The sequence below is a fragment of the Staurois parvus genome, unplaced genomic scaffold, assembly GCF_062004578.1.
Source record: "Staurois parvus isolate SC_StPar_1 unplaced genomic scaffold, SC_StPar_1.0 ptg000264l, whole genome shotgun sequence".
NCBI classification, from domain to species: domain Eukaryota; kingdom Metazoa; phylum Chordata; class Amphibia; order Anura; family Ranidae; genus Staurois; species Staurois parvus.
The window spans coordinates 7,392,147-7,406,342 of NW_028318060.1; the positions used below are offsets into that span (position 1 = coordinate 7,392,147).

General features: G+C 44.7%; 1 protein-coding gene across 4 annotated transcripts in view; it reads right to left on the minus strand.

The window, feature by feature from the left end:
* ASRGL1 (asparaginase and isoaspartyl peptidase 1) overlaps positions 1-14,196 on the minus strand; it is a 107,576-nt gene that overhangs the window by 28,037 nt on the left and 65,343 nt on the right. For all 4 annotated transcript variants that reach the window (XM_089681344.1, XM_089681343.1, XM_089681346.1 and 1 more), the window contains exon 2: positions 9,984-10,175. In XM_089681344.1, the coding sequence (XP_089537470.1) occupies positions 9,984-10,175 (192 nt within the window). The remainder of the gene's footprint in view (positions 1-9,983; positions 10,176-14,196) is intronic.

Below are 14,196 nucleotides of genomic sequence, written 5' to 3' on the forward strand. Positions count from 1 at the left end.
GCTGTCAGTTTCCCCGAAGCTAAAGGATACTTAGTATCTTTTACGAAACTGAAAGGAAACATTGTTTCTTTTTGGGAAATAAACTAAAGAAACTTTCTCTTTTAGCTGGAGGGGGAAAGTGACAGATGAGTTTCTGATCTACTTTATAGTGAAGGAAAAAAAAAAAAAAAACGGTAATTACATTTAAAAACTGGCACCTCAGCTTTCATGTAAAAGCAATCCTAGTAGCTAACTAGCTGCAGGATTGCTTTTACAAGTAGCAGGAGACAATGCCCCCCTCCCCCACTGCCTTCCACGGCCTTCTTGGGCAGTCTCGTGCCATCGGGGCAATCTGAGAATGCAGCCAGTGTTTCTGCCAGCTGACCATAGAGCTGACTGGAGACCAGAATGGTGCCAATCATCTCTATAGTCTAAGAAATCAGAAGCTACAAGCATTTCATCACTTAAGTTTCACAGGATATAAACAGCACCATTTGTAAATTGGGAAAGCATCTGATCACACCGATCTTCATTTGATTAGATAATGTAAGGGCAGAGTCTGATAGAACCCAGATTTCTCAAAAAAGAATATATGACAATGCCCATTGAAGTTATAGGGGATATTTGCATTCCCTGTGATAGCATTAAAAGTGATCAAATAAAAAAAAAAATGAAAGGGACAGTGTTAAAATAATTAAAAAAATCTAAATAACTAAAAAAAAAAACAAAAAAAAAAAAAAAAGTACCCTCGGCCCCCCCGCGCACATCTGCGTTCGGAGCGTTGACCCTGTGCCAGTATGGAAACAGCGGTTGCACCATGCATCAGCGCTGTACAATATAACGGGAGACAATACAGCAACAATGCAGTTCAATACAAGAGGGTTAGGAGGGCCCTGTCCCTTGCAGCTTACAATCTAAGACAGCGGTTCTCAACCTGGGGGTCGCAACCCCTTTGGGGGTCGAACGATGCTTCCACAGGGGTCGCCTAAGACCATCGGAAAACACATATTTCCGATGGTCTTAGGAACTGAGACACCGCTCCTCGCCACCGCCGTCTCCAGGTGTGGGCGGGATGACATGCCGCCCCTGTCATCTGGACACACCTCGAGATCAATCCTCGCCTGTGATTGGCCGCCGGCACTGTAGCTCAGGAGAGGCACACAGGCGGCCAATCACTGGCAAGGAGGTGGAGCTTGGAGAGGAGGAGCCGAGCGGCACCGCGAAGATCGAGCGAGTGAAGAGGAGGAGAGCGGCCGGAGAAGGAAGACAGCTGACAGGTAAGTGTCGGTACCATGGGAGAGGGAGGGAGCGAGCGAGCCCAGGCTGGAGCAGGGGTCTGCAAGGTAAGTATCATTGGTGTCAGTGGGAATAGTGCCCCATCATTGGTGTCACTAATACCAATAATGGGGCACTATTCCTCCCACTGACACCAACGATGGGACACTATTCCTCCCACTGACACCAACGATGGGGCACTATTCCTCCCACTGACACCAACGATGGGGCACTATTCCTCCCCCAAATGACACCAACGATGGGGCACTATTCCTCCCCCACTGACACCAAGGATGGGGCACGATTCCTCCCCCCACTGACACCAAGGATGGGGCACAATTCCTCCCCCCACTGACACCAAGGATGGGGCACAATTCCTCCCCCCACTGACACCAAGGATGGGGCACAATTCCTCCCCCCACTGACACCAAGGATGGGGCACAATTCCTCCCCCCACTGACACCAAGGATGGGGCAGTATTCCTCCCCCCACTGACACCAAGGATGGGGCACTATTCCTCCCCCCACTGACACCAAGGATGGGGCACTATTCCTCCCCCCACTGACACCAAGGATGGGGCACTATTCCTCCCCCCACTGACACCAAGGATGGGGCACTATTCCTCCCCCTACTGACACCAAGGATGGGGCACTATTCCTCCCCCCACTGACACCTATGATGGGGCACTATTCCTCCCCCCACTGATACCAATGATGGGGCACTATTCCCCCCACTGACACCAATGATGGGGCACTATTCCTCCTCCCACTGACACCTATGATGGGGCACTATTCCTCCCACTGATACCAATGATGGGGCACTATTCCTCCCACTGATACCGATGATGGGACACTATTCCTCCTCCCACTGACACCTATGATGGGGCACTATTCCTCCCACCGACACCAATGATGGGGCACTATTCCTCCCACTGATACCAATGATGAGGCACTATTCCTCCTACTGACACCAATGATGAGGCACTATTCCTCCCACTGATACCAATGATGGGGCACTATTCCTCCCACTGATACCAATGATGGGACACTATTCCTCCCACTGATACCAATGATGGGGCACTATTCCTCCCACTGACACCAATGATGGGGCACTATTCCTCCCCCCACTGACACCAAGGATGGGGCACAATTCCTCCCCCCACTGACACCAAGGATGGGGCACAATTCCTCCCCCCACTGACACCAAGGATGGGGCACAATTCCTCCCCCCACTGACACCAAGGATGGGGCAGTATTCCTCCCCCCACTGACACCAAGGATGGGGCACTATTCCTCCCCCCACTGACACCAAGGATGGGGCACTATTCCTCCCCCCACTGACACCAAGGATGGGGCACTATTCCTCCCCCCACTGACACCAAGGATGGGGCACTATTCCTCCCCCTACTGACACCAAGGATGGGGCACTATTCCTCCCCCCACTGACACCTATGATGGGGCACTATTCCTCCCCCCACTGATACCAATGATGGGGCACTATTCCCCCCACTGACACCTATGATGGGGCACTATTCCTCCCCCCACTGACACCAATGATGGGGCACTATTCCTCCTCCCACTGACACCTATGATGGGGCACTATTCCTCCCACTGATACCAATGATGGGGCACTATTCCTCCCACTGATACCGATGATGGGGCACTATTCCTCCCCCCACTGACACCAAGGATGGGGCACTATTCCTCCCCCCACTGACACCAAGGATGGGGCACTATTCCTCCCCCCACTGACACCTATGATGGGGCACTATTCCTCCCCCCACTGATACCAATGATGGGGCACTATTCCCCCCACTGACACCTATGATGGGGCACTATTCCTCCCCCCACTGACACCAATGATGGGGCACTATTCCTCCTCCCACTGACACCTATGATGGGGCACTATTCCTCCCACTGATACCAATGATGGGGCACTATTCCTCCCACTGATACCGATGATGGGACACTATTCCTCCCACTGATACCGATGATGGGACACTATTCCTCCTCCCACTGACACCTATGATGGGGCACTATTCCTCCCACCGACACCAATGATGGGGCACTATTCCTCCCACTGATACCAATGATGAGGCACTATTCCTCCTACTGACACCAATGATGAGGCACTATTCCTCCCACTGATACCAATGATGGGGCACTATTCCTCCCACTGATACCAATGATGGGACACTATTCCTCCCACTGATACCAATGATGGGGCACTATTCCTCCCACTGACACCAATGATGGGGCACTATTCCTCCCACTGACACCAATGATGGGGCACTATTCCTCCCACTGATACCAATGATGGAGCACTATTCCTCCCACTGACACCAATGATGGGACACTATTCCTCCCACTGACACCAATGATGGGGCACTATTCCTCCCACTGACACCGATGATGGGACACTATTCCTCCCACTGACACCAATGATGGGGCACTATTCCTCCCACTGACACCAATGATGGGGCTCTATTCCTCCCACTGACACCAATGACGGGGCACTATTCCTCCCACTGATACCAATGATGAGGCACTATTCCTCCCACTGATACCAATGATGAGGCACTATTCCTCCCACTGACACCAATGAAGGGGGCACTATTCCTCCCACTGACACCAATGACGGGGCACTATTCCTCCCACTGATACCAATGATGGGGCACTATTCCTCCCACTGACACCAATGACGTGGCACTATTCCTCCTACTGCAAAATTACAGTTATGAAGTAGCAACGAAAATAATTTTATGGTTGGGGGTCACCACAGCATGAGGAACTGTATTAAGGGGTTGCGGCGTTAGAAAGGTTGAGAACCACTGATCTAAGAGGTATGTGAAAGACCAGGAAGTACTAAGCCACTAGTACTCGACAGTTCACCAAAAGGTAGCGTGGCACTAGTACTGGCACTCTGCTGCATATGAGAGTCCTCAAAATTTACCGGCAAGTGCTAACAGAGATCAGGCCTGATTCTGCTAACACTACGGTTTTGTGTGCAATGTATCAAGTGCCAGTGACCTACTGACACTGCACTTGCTGGGGGAGAAGGGGGGCGGGTAAGCATAGGGACTAAACGCAGGTGCTGGTAGGTGCCAGGACTGATCCCGCTAACGCTGCATTTTGGAGGACGCTATACTAATGTGAACGCTGTTATAGTGCTGATCTGATCAAAGATATTGATCCGTTCAGACACTATACTAGCAATGGAGGTTTATGGTGTATGAGCGTGTTCCTGGCAGTCAAGGGGTTAAATGTGATTACTGGTGTACTGAGGGGCAATCTGATGATATCTGGGAGGGGCGTGAAAACCACAGGAATGTCACTCATGTATATATATATATGTGATTTTGCACACCTGTGCCGCTCTGTAGCAGTAATTCTGCTATAGGGCGGTCAGAAAGCGGTTACATAAGCGGTTTGTGTTATGGCGCTGCGTCACTTTAACTGACAATTGCACGGTCATGCAATGCTGCACAAAAATGAAATTTATATCTTTTTTTCCCATTAATTGGGCTCTTTTGGTGGTATTTGATAGCCTGTGTGTTTTTTTATTTTTTGCGCTATAAAAAAAAAAAACCCGACAATTTTGAGAAAAACAAAAAAAAATATTTTGGACTTTTTGCTATAAAACATGTCCAGTAAAAAAAATTAAAAATCAAATTTCATCATAAATTTCAGCCAAAATGTATTTTGTGACATGTCTTTGCTAAAAAAAAAAAAAAAAATGTGTAAATTAATTGGTTTATGTGAAAGTTATAGCGTTTACAAATGGCAGTATAGATACTGGATTTTTTTTTTGTATAATAGTAGCGGCAATCAGCAACTTATGGTGGTTCTGCGGGACTGTGATGGACATTTTGACACTGGGGGAACTGACTTGGGGTCACCAACATCCCCAGTGACACTAATACAGTGATCAGTGCAAAAAAAACACCGACACTGTACTAATGGCACTGGGGAGGAAGGGGTTAACATTTTATGCAATCAAAGGGTTAACTGTGTGAGGAGAGTGTTTTACTAGTGGGCGGGGGTGTGTTCTTCACTGTTGCACACTGTCCTGGAAAGCTAAGCTTTGCTCTCCGGCACAGTGAGCTGGGAACTGACAAGGATCAGAGCTGCATTGAAAACAATGCAGCTGTGCTCTGTGTCAGTGTTTGCCGGCAATCGGCGGGTTCCGGTGGGTAATCACTGGCCAGGACCCGTTGACTGACACCTGTGGCCGCGATCAGTGCCACGGGCAGGGCGGTCGCGCGCCTTGCACGCGTCCCCTAGCATTTAAAGTGAAAGTAAAAGAAACCCAAATTTTTGGTTGTTCCCATTAAAGTAATAGAGGAGACGTTTTCCAATGAAGACACTAGTTCTGGAGACCTGGGAGTTCCCAAGGAATTGACTTAATTTGCAGGGATTTCCTCTCACTTCCTGTTTTAACTATGGGACAGGAACTGAAGCTAAATCTCCCCAATGGAAAAACCGATGGCAAAAAATAAAGGGACATGGGTTATAACCCTCCTTTGCTCTATCCAAAATGAAAACAAAAGTTTTGCCTATAGTTCTACTTTAACTTCAGATCTTCATGGGAAATAATTGACAGTGCAGTCTCCGGTCATTCTGTTAGCTTGGAGAAGGGGGGGGGGGGGGGGAGGAACAGAAATGCCTTGCTATCATGAGGAACAGGGTTGTGTGTTTTTATTGATGCACACAGTATAGGGAGACACAATTCCACATGATGCTGCAAGAGAAAGGAGCCACCTGATACAGGAAACCTAGGGCAGCGGTAAGCGGTAAGGGCACCAGATTAAACTGGAAAGTAGGCAATGATTAAAAAATAAAGAAAAGGCATATTCAGTAAGTGATTAAAGGAGTAATAAACCCCAAAGCAAACATTTATTATATTGCAGCTTACCAATTCTTAGATGTGATGGCTGTATTAGTTTCCCTTTTTAGGCTTTCTTTCTCATATGTTCATTTGGTGATCTAGCCAGGAAGTCTGTTGTTTTTCAGAAGCTCAAGCTCTTTAGCAGAATGTATCAGTTTACATGGATGAAAGACCATTTAACACTTGCAGGAGTGATTAAAATGATCAGCTATTACATATCCATGTAAAACCTTTATCCCAACAGGAAAAAACTGTTTGTTGTAACTAGCGTATGCACATCCGGATTAAAAGAAATACATTAAAGGTATAACATGCACCAACTTAAACGCACAAATTAATGCAAACAATGGACGGGTAAGTATTAATGATTCATCCGACCAAAACAAAGTGCATATAGTGATAGGGATGTTAGAGTCATTAGAAGTACATCCGTGTATCAATCAAATTCGTGACTTCCGTGATAGGAGAATAGCTGCAAAACGCACTAACCAGATAGCGCAGGAAAAAGCGCATTGGAGTATAATGACCTACTCCCGGTCACAGCCCAAAGATCATCAGCGAAGGGACCTCAGGAACACCTTTGCATCAATCATGCCGTCTCCTACCACCAGGGGGAGTACGTCTCCTTACAGTTACACGAATTTGCCTTATATCGTCTTTCGCCAAGGGCGGTGTGCTTTCGTATCAGGAGATCACCTTAGGGACTCAGCAATAAGGCCCAAAAGAGAGAAATCTTGATAGTGTAGTAATTTTTATTCAAAAGGTTGCTAAAGAACAAGTAGCACACTTACATAATGATATCCAGAAAAGCTGATTCACAGAATCCAAAAAGATGGCCGACAGTCAGATGCATGGACCATGTGGGTAACAAGTAGTATTAGAGGTATCCTTAAACTAACGCGTTTCGTGGCAAGAGCACATTATCCCCTTTGATAATGTGCTCTTGCCACGAAACGCGTTAGAATTAAGGATACCTCTAATACTACTTGTTACCCACATGGTCCATGCATCTGACTGTCGGCCATCTTTTTGGATTCTGTGAATCAGCTTTTCTGGATATCATTATGTAAGTGTGCTACTTGTTCTTTAGCAACCTTTTGAATAAAAATTACTACACTATCAAGATTTCTCTCTTTTGGGCCTTATTGCTGAGTCCCTAAGGTGATCTCCTGATACGAAAGCACACCACCCTTGGCGAAAGACGATATAAGGCAAATTCGTGTAACTGTAAGGAGACGTACTCCCCCTGGTGGTAGGAGACGGCATGATTGATGCAAAGGTGTTCCTGAGGTCCCTTCGCTGATGATCTTTGGGCTGTGACCGGGAGTAGGTCATTATACTCCAATGCGCTTTTTCCTGCGCTATCTGGTTAGTGCGTTTTGCAGCTATTCTCCTATCACGGAAGTCATGAATTTGATTGATACACGGATGTACTTCTAATGACTCTAACATCCCTATCACTATATGCACTTTGTTTTGGTCGGATGAATCATTAATACTTACCCGTCCATTGTTTGCATTAATTTGTGCGTTTAAGTTGGTGCATGTTATACCTTTAATGTATTTCTTTTAATCCGGATGTGCATACGCTAATTTCTTCTTACTACATGCTCAAGCGCTGCATTTTTGGTGTTTTTATTTGTCTATGAGGAGGTTATACGAGGTTTACCTTCATGCTAGCAGCTTGAATCTTTCAGACCAAGCGCTCGTCTTTTATCCCATTTTACTGTTTGTTGTAACTGATTATAAAGTGTGAGCTTTATTTTTAGTGTATTTAACACTGCTAATACATTTAAACACTCCGCTTCCCCAGACTGACAATGTTGTGCCCCATGTCATCATTCATCCAGAGTATGGACACTCTAATACAGGAGGTGTGTTACTGACCAATCAACTGGATCAACATGAGAAAACAAAGTGAAAAAAAGCCCAAAAAAAAAAAAAGAATGTAGTCACCACATCTAATGATTGGTAAGCTGCAATGTATTATATTTTTGATTTGGGGTTTAATACCACTTTGAATCAGCTGCTGTAAGTGCTTGAAAAACTGAGTGTTTAATATCACTTTACTTGCTTTATGCCATCCCAGCGTGATTCTCAGAGAAATTCAGGGATAACCAGGAGATAAGCAATTTCAACCAAAAGTTCTTCTAGAGATTTTCTAGCTTGCTGGGGAAAAAAATTCTAAAATAAAGGGATCAGTCCTTCCCTCTTAACCGCTTCCCGCCCGCCATATAAGGTAATGAGGGGGCAAGGTAGTTCTCTTGTTCTAGGAGGATGTAATATGACGTCCTCCCACTCTAACTGCGTGTGCACCCAGCGTGGCGATCGGTGGTGCGCTGTGTCCCTGGGACACAGCAGATCACCGATCAATGGAAAAAGCAGAGGATGTCGGCTCTGTTATGTGATCAGCTGTGTCCAATCACAGCTGATTGATGTAAATAAGGAAATGCCGGTTATCAGCATTTCTCTCCTCATGAGCTGTCATGCTGACAGCTCGTGAGGAGAGGAGAGGAGAGACGGTAATCTGCATTACTCAGAGGGGACATCTACACTGATGATCTGGGCACTGATGATCAGTGTGCCCTGATGATCAGTATAGCCCCATCAGTGACACCTATCAGTGTCCATCAATGCCACATGTCAGTGCCCATCAATGCCACCTGCCAGTGCCCATCAGTGCCACATCAATACCACATATCAGTGCCCATCAATGCCACATACCAGTGCCCATCAGTGCCACATCAATTCCACATATCAGTGCCCACCAGTGCCACCTATCCGTGCCAGTCAGTGCCGCCTATCAGTGCCATATGAGCGATGCCTTTCAGTGCCCATCAGTGCAGCCTCATTAACGCACATCAGTGAAGGAGAAAAATCACTTATTTACCAAATTTTATAACAGAAACTAAGAACTTTTTTTTCAAAATTTTCAATTTACAAAATTTTATAACAGAAACTAAAGAAAAAAAATGTTTTTTCAAAATTTTCAGTTGTTTTTGGTTTAACAAAAAATAAAAACCCAACGGAGATTAAATACCACCAAGAGAAAGCTCGGTCTCAAAAAAAATTATAAAAATGTAATATGGGTACAGTGTTGCATGACCACGCATATGTCATTCAAAGTGCACTAGCACTGAAAGCTGAAAATTGGCCTGGGCAGGAAGGGGGAATACATCCCCTGTAGGTGAGTGGTTAAATAAACTGCAACGAACAATGCCATTTACTCTCATCAGGCAGATTTATTTGGCCTATACAGAATGCATAGTTTTCAACCAGTCACTACTTGCACTAAAACAAAGTAACAGTCACTGTGCAATATTACTAAGCAGAAAACACAGCCTTCATACAGTATGTGTGGCTGCAGTCATCAATCTACTTACAGTACATTCACACCCAGAAACAACGGGGTTGATTTACTAAAACTGGAAAGTGCAAAATTTGGTGTAGCTGTGCATGACAGCCAACCAGCTTCTAACTTCAGCTTGTTCAATTAAAATAGATCTGGAAGCTAATTAGTTTCTATACAGAGCTGCACCACACACTATCCAGTTTTAAGAAATCAACCACACTATCTTTAAAACAAACACTGATTGAAACCTTCATAAAAAAAGTTACATGCTTCTAATTAACAGTCCAAAGATGACAGGCTAGAAAGATAGTTATTCACCATGACACTTATTTTCAGCAATGGCGGTCAATGAAAGTTGGAAATCACAGTCACATGGCTTAAAAAAAAAAAATCATGTAATGTATAAAAACACATGCATCAAATCTTTGAATTGAGCATACTGTTAAAAATGTTATTCCTCTTTATGCAATATTATGTAAAGTTTGCCCACCTGCATTGAAACATGGATTATCTTCCAGCACCACCACAGCTTCTTCCACTGCTGTTACTGCATCTCCACCTTGTCTCAATATATCGTAACCTCGGAGAGCTGCTCTCTTCACTCCAGAACGGTACTCTTTGTCATACTCCTGTACTATTGTACCAGCACCACCATGAACAACAATAACAGGCTTCATTTTCACTGCAGAGAGAAAATATAAAATGTCGGCTTAGCTAACCATTAACCTCTGCAATTCTTCAAACTTTGAAGCCATACCAGATAATAGTTGCATAACAGAATGCAGACACCTATGTTATAAAATTACATGTTTGCTGTCATCCACAATGCTTCATAGTTCATGATTAAAAAAAAAAAAAAAAAAAAAAAAAAAAAAAAGGAGTACCTTTTACTGTACCACTAAGGGCTCATGCACACTTCACAGTATTTTAGGCGTTTGGTGTTTAATCCTGAAACCCCTGAACACTTTTCTATGTTATCCCATGTGTTCATGCACACACAGGCGTTTAGCATTTGAAGGCAGGAGTGTTTAGAGGCAGAAATCGGAATGCACCAAAACCACGTTCAGGAGAAAGAATTTAAAAAAAAAAGTTGTGTCAAGTTTAGGGAATTTTTTTTTTTTTTTTTTTTTAGATGACAGTCCAGGAAATCATGTGTATATAGGAAGCTCTCTGTGACCTTGACCCACCCACCCTGATGTCCTCATGTCTGCAGAGAAAGACAATGGTCATGGATGAGAGCTAGCACAGTTTATCACAACTGTCAAAATGCATCCCCAAATTTGGGATAAGTCCCATTCTAAATATGTGGACAGCATATTAAAAAGGAACATAAGGGAGGAAATTTGTCACAGACTGAGGATTGGGAGGCTTTTACACACAGCCAAAAGATGGAGCAAGTGCATATGTCTGCATGATTTTATCTTTATCTACATTTTTGATGTGTGTCTAGTTATGTACAATTTTGTGGGGGTTTTTTCAGTTTCAATCCTCCAGAAGCGGTGGAAGTCCCTGCATGACCGTGTGCGGAGAGACTACAATAAGGAAATGGAAGGGCAGAGGAGTAGAGCCCCAATCACCTACAAGCCATGCCATATGTCAGCAGAGCTTGATTTCCTGGGGGATTCCATTACACGTTGAGTAAATTGATCTTTAATTTATATTTCTTAGAGTGGGGGGGAGGGGGGTTCTAGCAGTGGATTAGAAAAAAAAAATTTTCATAAGAAATTTAGGTTTTTTTGTTTACATTATTTTTTTTTTTTACCATTTTTTTTTTAATTATCCTTTAAACTTTTTTGGGATTTTTCTTTTAAATATATATTTTTTTTAATTTGTAATGTTTACTCTTTTTAGTACAACATCCAACTGGCCAGTACATCAGCCAGGAGGAGGAGCAGGTGAAGGAAACTATCCAAGATGAGGCTAGTACCTTGAACCCACCCACAGCTACAACCATGTCTGTGTCGATTTTTATCAGAGGTTGAAAGCATGAAAGCACAGATTTTTCTCATTTTATCTATCTATCCTTACATTGTCTGTTTTTTTTTCTTTAGTCTACTCGTCTACAAATTAACATCTCCCAGAGGTGGTGGACTTGGGGTCGCCAGTGTGGGAGGGGGCATTCTGGGCATTAATACTGAAAATGTTATAGATTGGCAACGCCTATCCTCATAATGATTAGTGGTTCCAAATTAATAATAATTATTGCAGTAGAGAACGGGCACAAAAAGATTCACTCAGCATCATTACAAATAGCTGTTCTGTTTATTCAGTACATTTCAAGTTTTTTTTATACACATGATTACGTAGGCATAACATTAATATTACAATTGTACTTTTATGGTGTCACGGATCAAAACGCACACCCACGGTGACTAGCTAACCGTTGTACGTTCATGACTGGGGGTAAAGAGGGAATGAAGGGGACTTTGAGCACATAAGATTGGCCGTGATACACTATCAAAGCCCACACTGCCTCTGGCCACCACTAGAGGGAGACTCAACTCCAATCCAGCTGGCTTACCACACACAGGCAAATACGAATCTTATATACAATCTAGTGCACTCTAAGGGTGGGGGAGCAGTCTAGCAATTGGCACACCCTTCTAGGATTCCTCCAGCTATCCTACGAGCTAGAACCCCAGAGTTAATCACTCTTCCACTGTCCACCCCCCCACACCAGACACACAACAATTGGTAGCTTGCCACCACCTAACAGTTTGTCCGCAGACTGGTCTGCTGGGCCACACCACACAATCTCCATCTGGCAGATCTGCTACTTTACAATCTGCATGCAATCTGCCAACACGCAGTGCAATTACATACAGATTGGGAATGGACTTAGACTAAACATATAGACACTACAATACAATATACAATCTCTCCGGGTATATGAGTCCGAGCTTAAGTACCCAGAAGTCACTTATTAATTTTATGATTTAATATCCTGAAAGTGGGCAGCACTCCACCTGTGTACCTTGGTCCACGTGCCTGTCCTGTGGCCTGCGGAGATGTCTTTGCCCAAGAGCACACGCTGCCTTCTTCTGGGGTGCGGTGCTGCACCTGGAGTGCTGGCCTCTATTGGAGGCGTGGGCGTATTGGGTTTGCATCCTTGCTGCCCTGCCTGCCGAGGGCAGAATTCGCTCTCCTTGCTTCTATTGCATGGTCCTTCTTTGCCCCACAGGCTGGAAGCGTGGACCTGGGGTTTCCTTTTTGCACAGTAACTATAGTCCTTACTGTACTCTGCTGTGGAAATTTGCAATTGTCTGCGACAAACATTTGTCCCATGAGTTTGTCCTGCTGTTTTGTAGGGTTGGATATGTTAGTACCTGTTTAGGTTGGCAGGTATGTCTACAAGTATGTTTGACTGTTGACTGTGCCTGTAAGTTTTTCTGTATTCCATAGCATTGCAAATTACCTTTTTCCCCTACTGGGACTACCACAGGTTAATGTTATTTTACACGTATTGTTGTTGATATATCATGCTGGGCTTCCGGATCTGGACTACTACTGATATGGGGAGCCCACCTGGCCAGGTCACTTTGATGTGGGGAGCCCACTTTAGGGTTACTCTGCCCTGGTGGCAGTAGCTTTCCTAGTTAGGAAACTTTCTCTGTAGACGGTCTTCTTAATGTTCTCTCTTTTCTTCTACTTTTTTTCTGCTTTCTGCCCCCTTTTCTCCCCCTCCCCCCCCCCCCTTTTTTTTTTTAAATTTCCTCTGGGTATGGGAGGCGGGCACTCTTGGCTGCACTCCTTTTAGCTGCCATGGCCCTCAGATTCATTCTTGGAATGTCAAAGGGGTTGAATTCACCTGAGAAGCGCTCCAGTTGTCTCACTGAACTTTGGAGACGCAGAGTGCAGGTAGCCTTTCTCCAGGAAACCCATTTTTGTGCGGATCGTTTCCCAAAACTCACCGATAAAAACATTTCAGTCTGGCTTACCATTGCCCATCTCCTATGTCTAAATCTAAAGGAACGAGTATCCTTATAGCAAAAACCCTTGATTGGCAGTTTCTCCTTTCTTATGTGTTTTGGAGTCCTTCATTGAGGGTACTCTGGTATTAGGAGGGGACTTCAGGTTTACTCTAGACCCCCATGAGGACTCGACGGGCTCGTCCATATGTTTCAGAAAGATAAACTTAGTCTTCGAGACCTTTTACACACCTACCAATTAATCGATATTTGGAGGATCCTGCACCCACAAGAGCGCGATTATACTTTTTATTCTACAGTACATGGCTCCTACTCTAGAATTTACTTTTTTTCTGACAGAACATCGGACGATACCCATGATCTCTAAGTCTGATAAAGGCCACATTGCACTCTCGGATCACACGCCAGTTTCTTTGGAACTAGTCCCATCCAATGTGACCCCCTGGTTGCCTTCATGGCGCCTCAATGATTGTCTCCATAAGGATCCTGACTTGTCTAAAGAGCTTCAGAGGGAACTAACATCTTTGCACCTAGCGTGAACTCAGTGGAAAATCCCCTATGTGGACTGCTCACAAATGTTACATTAGAGGTATTTTAATAAAGCTCAGCCATATTCGTAAACAACAGTGTGCCAAGACTCTATATGACGAAACTTCATACCCTGGAACAGCGACAAAGACAAACCAGACCGTGCTTCTGAGGCGGAACTGGTGCGGATTCGGAAAGCGATCAGGGACCATTTTTTCTGTAACGTAAAGCAGGTTTTGCTTAATA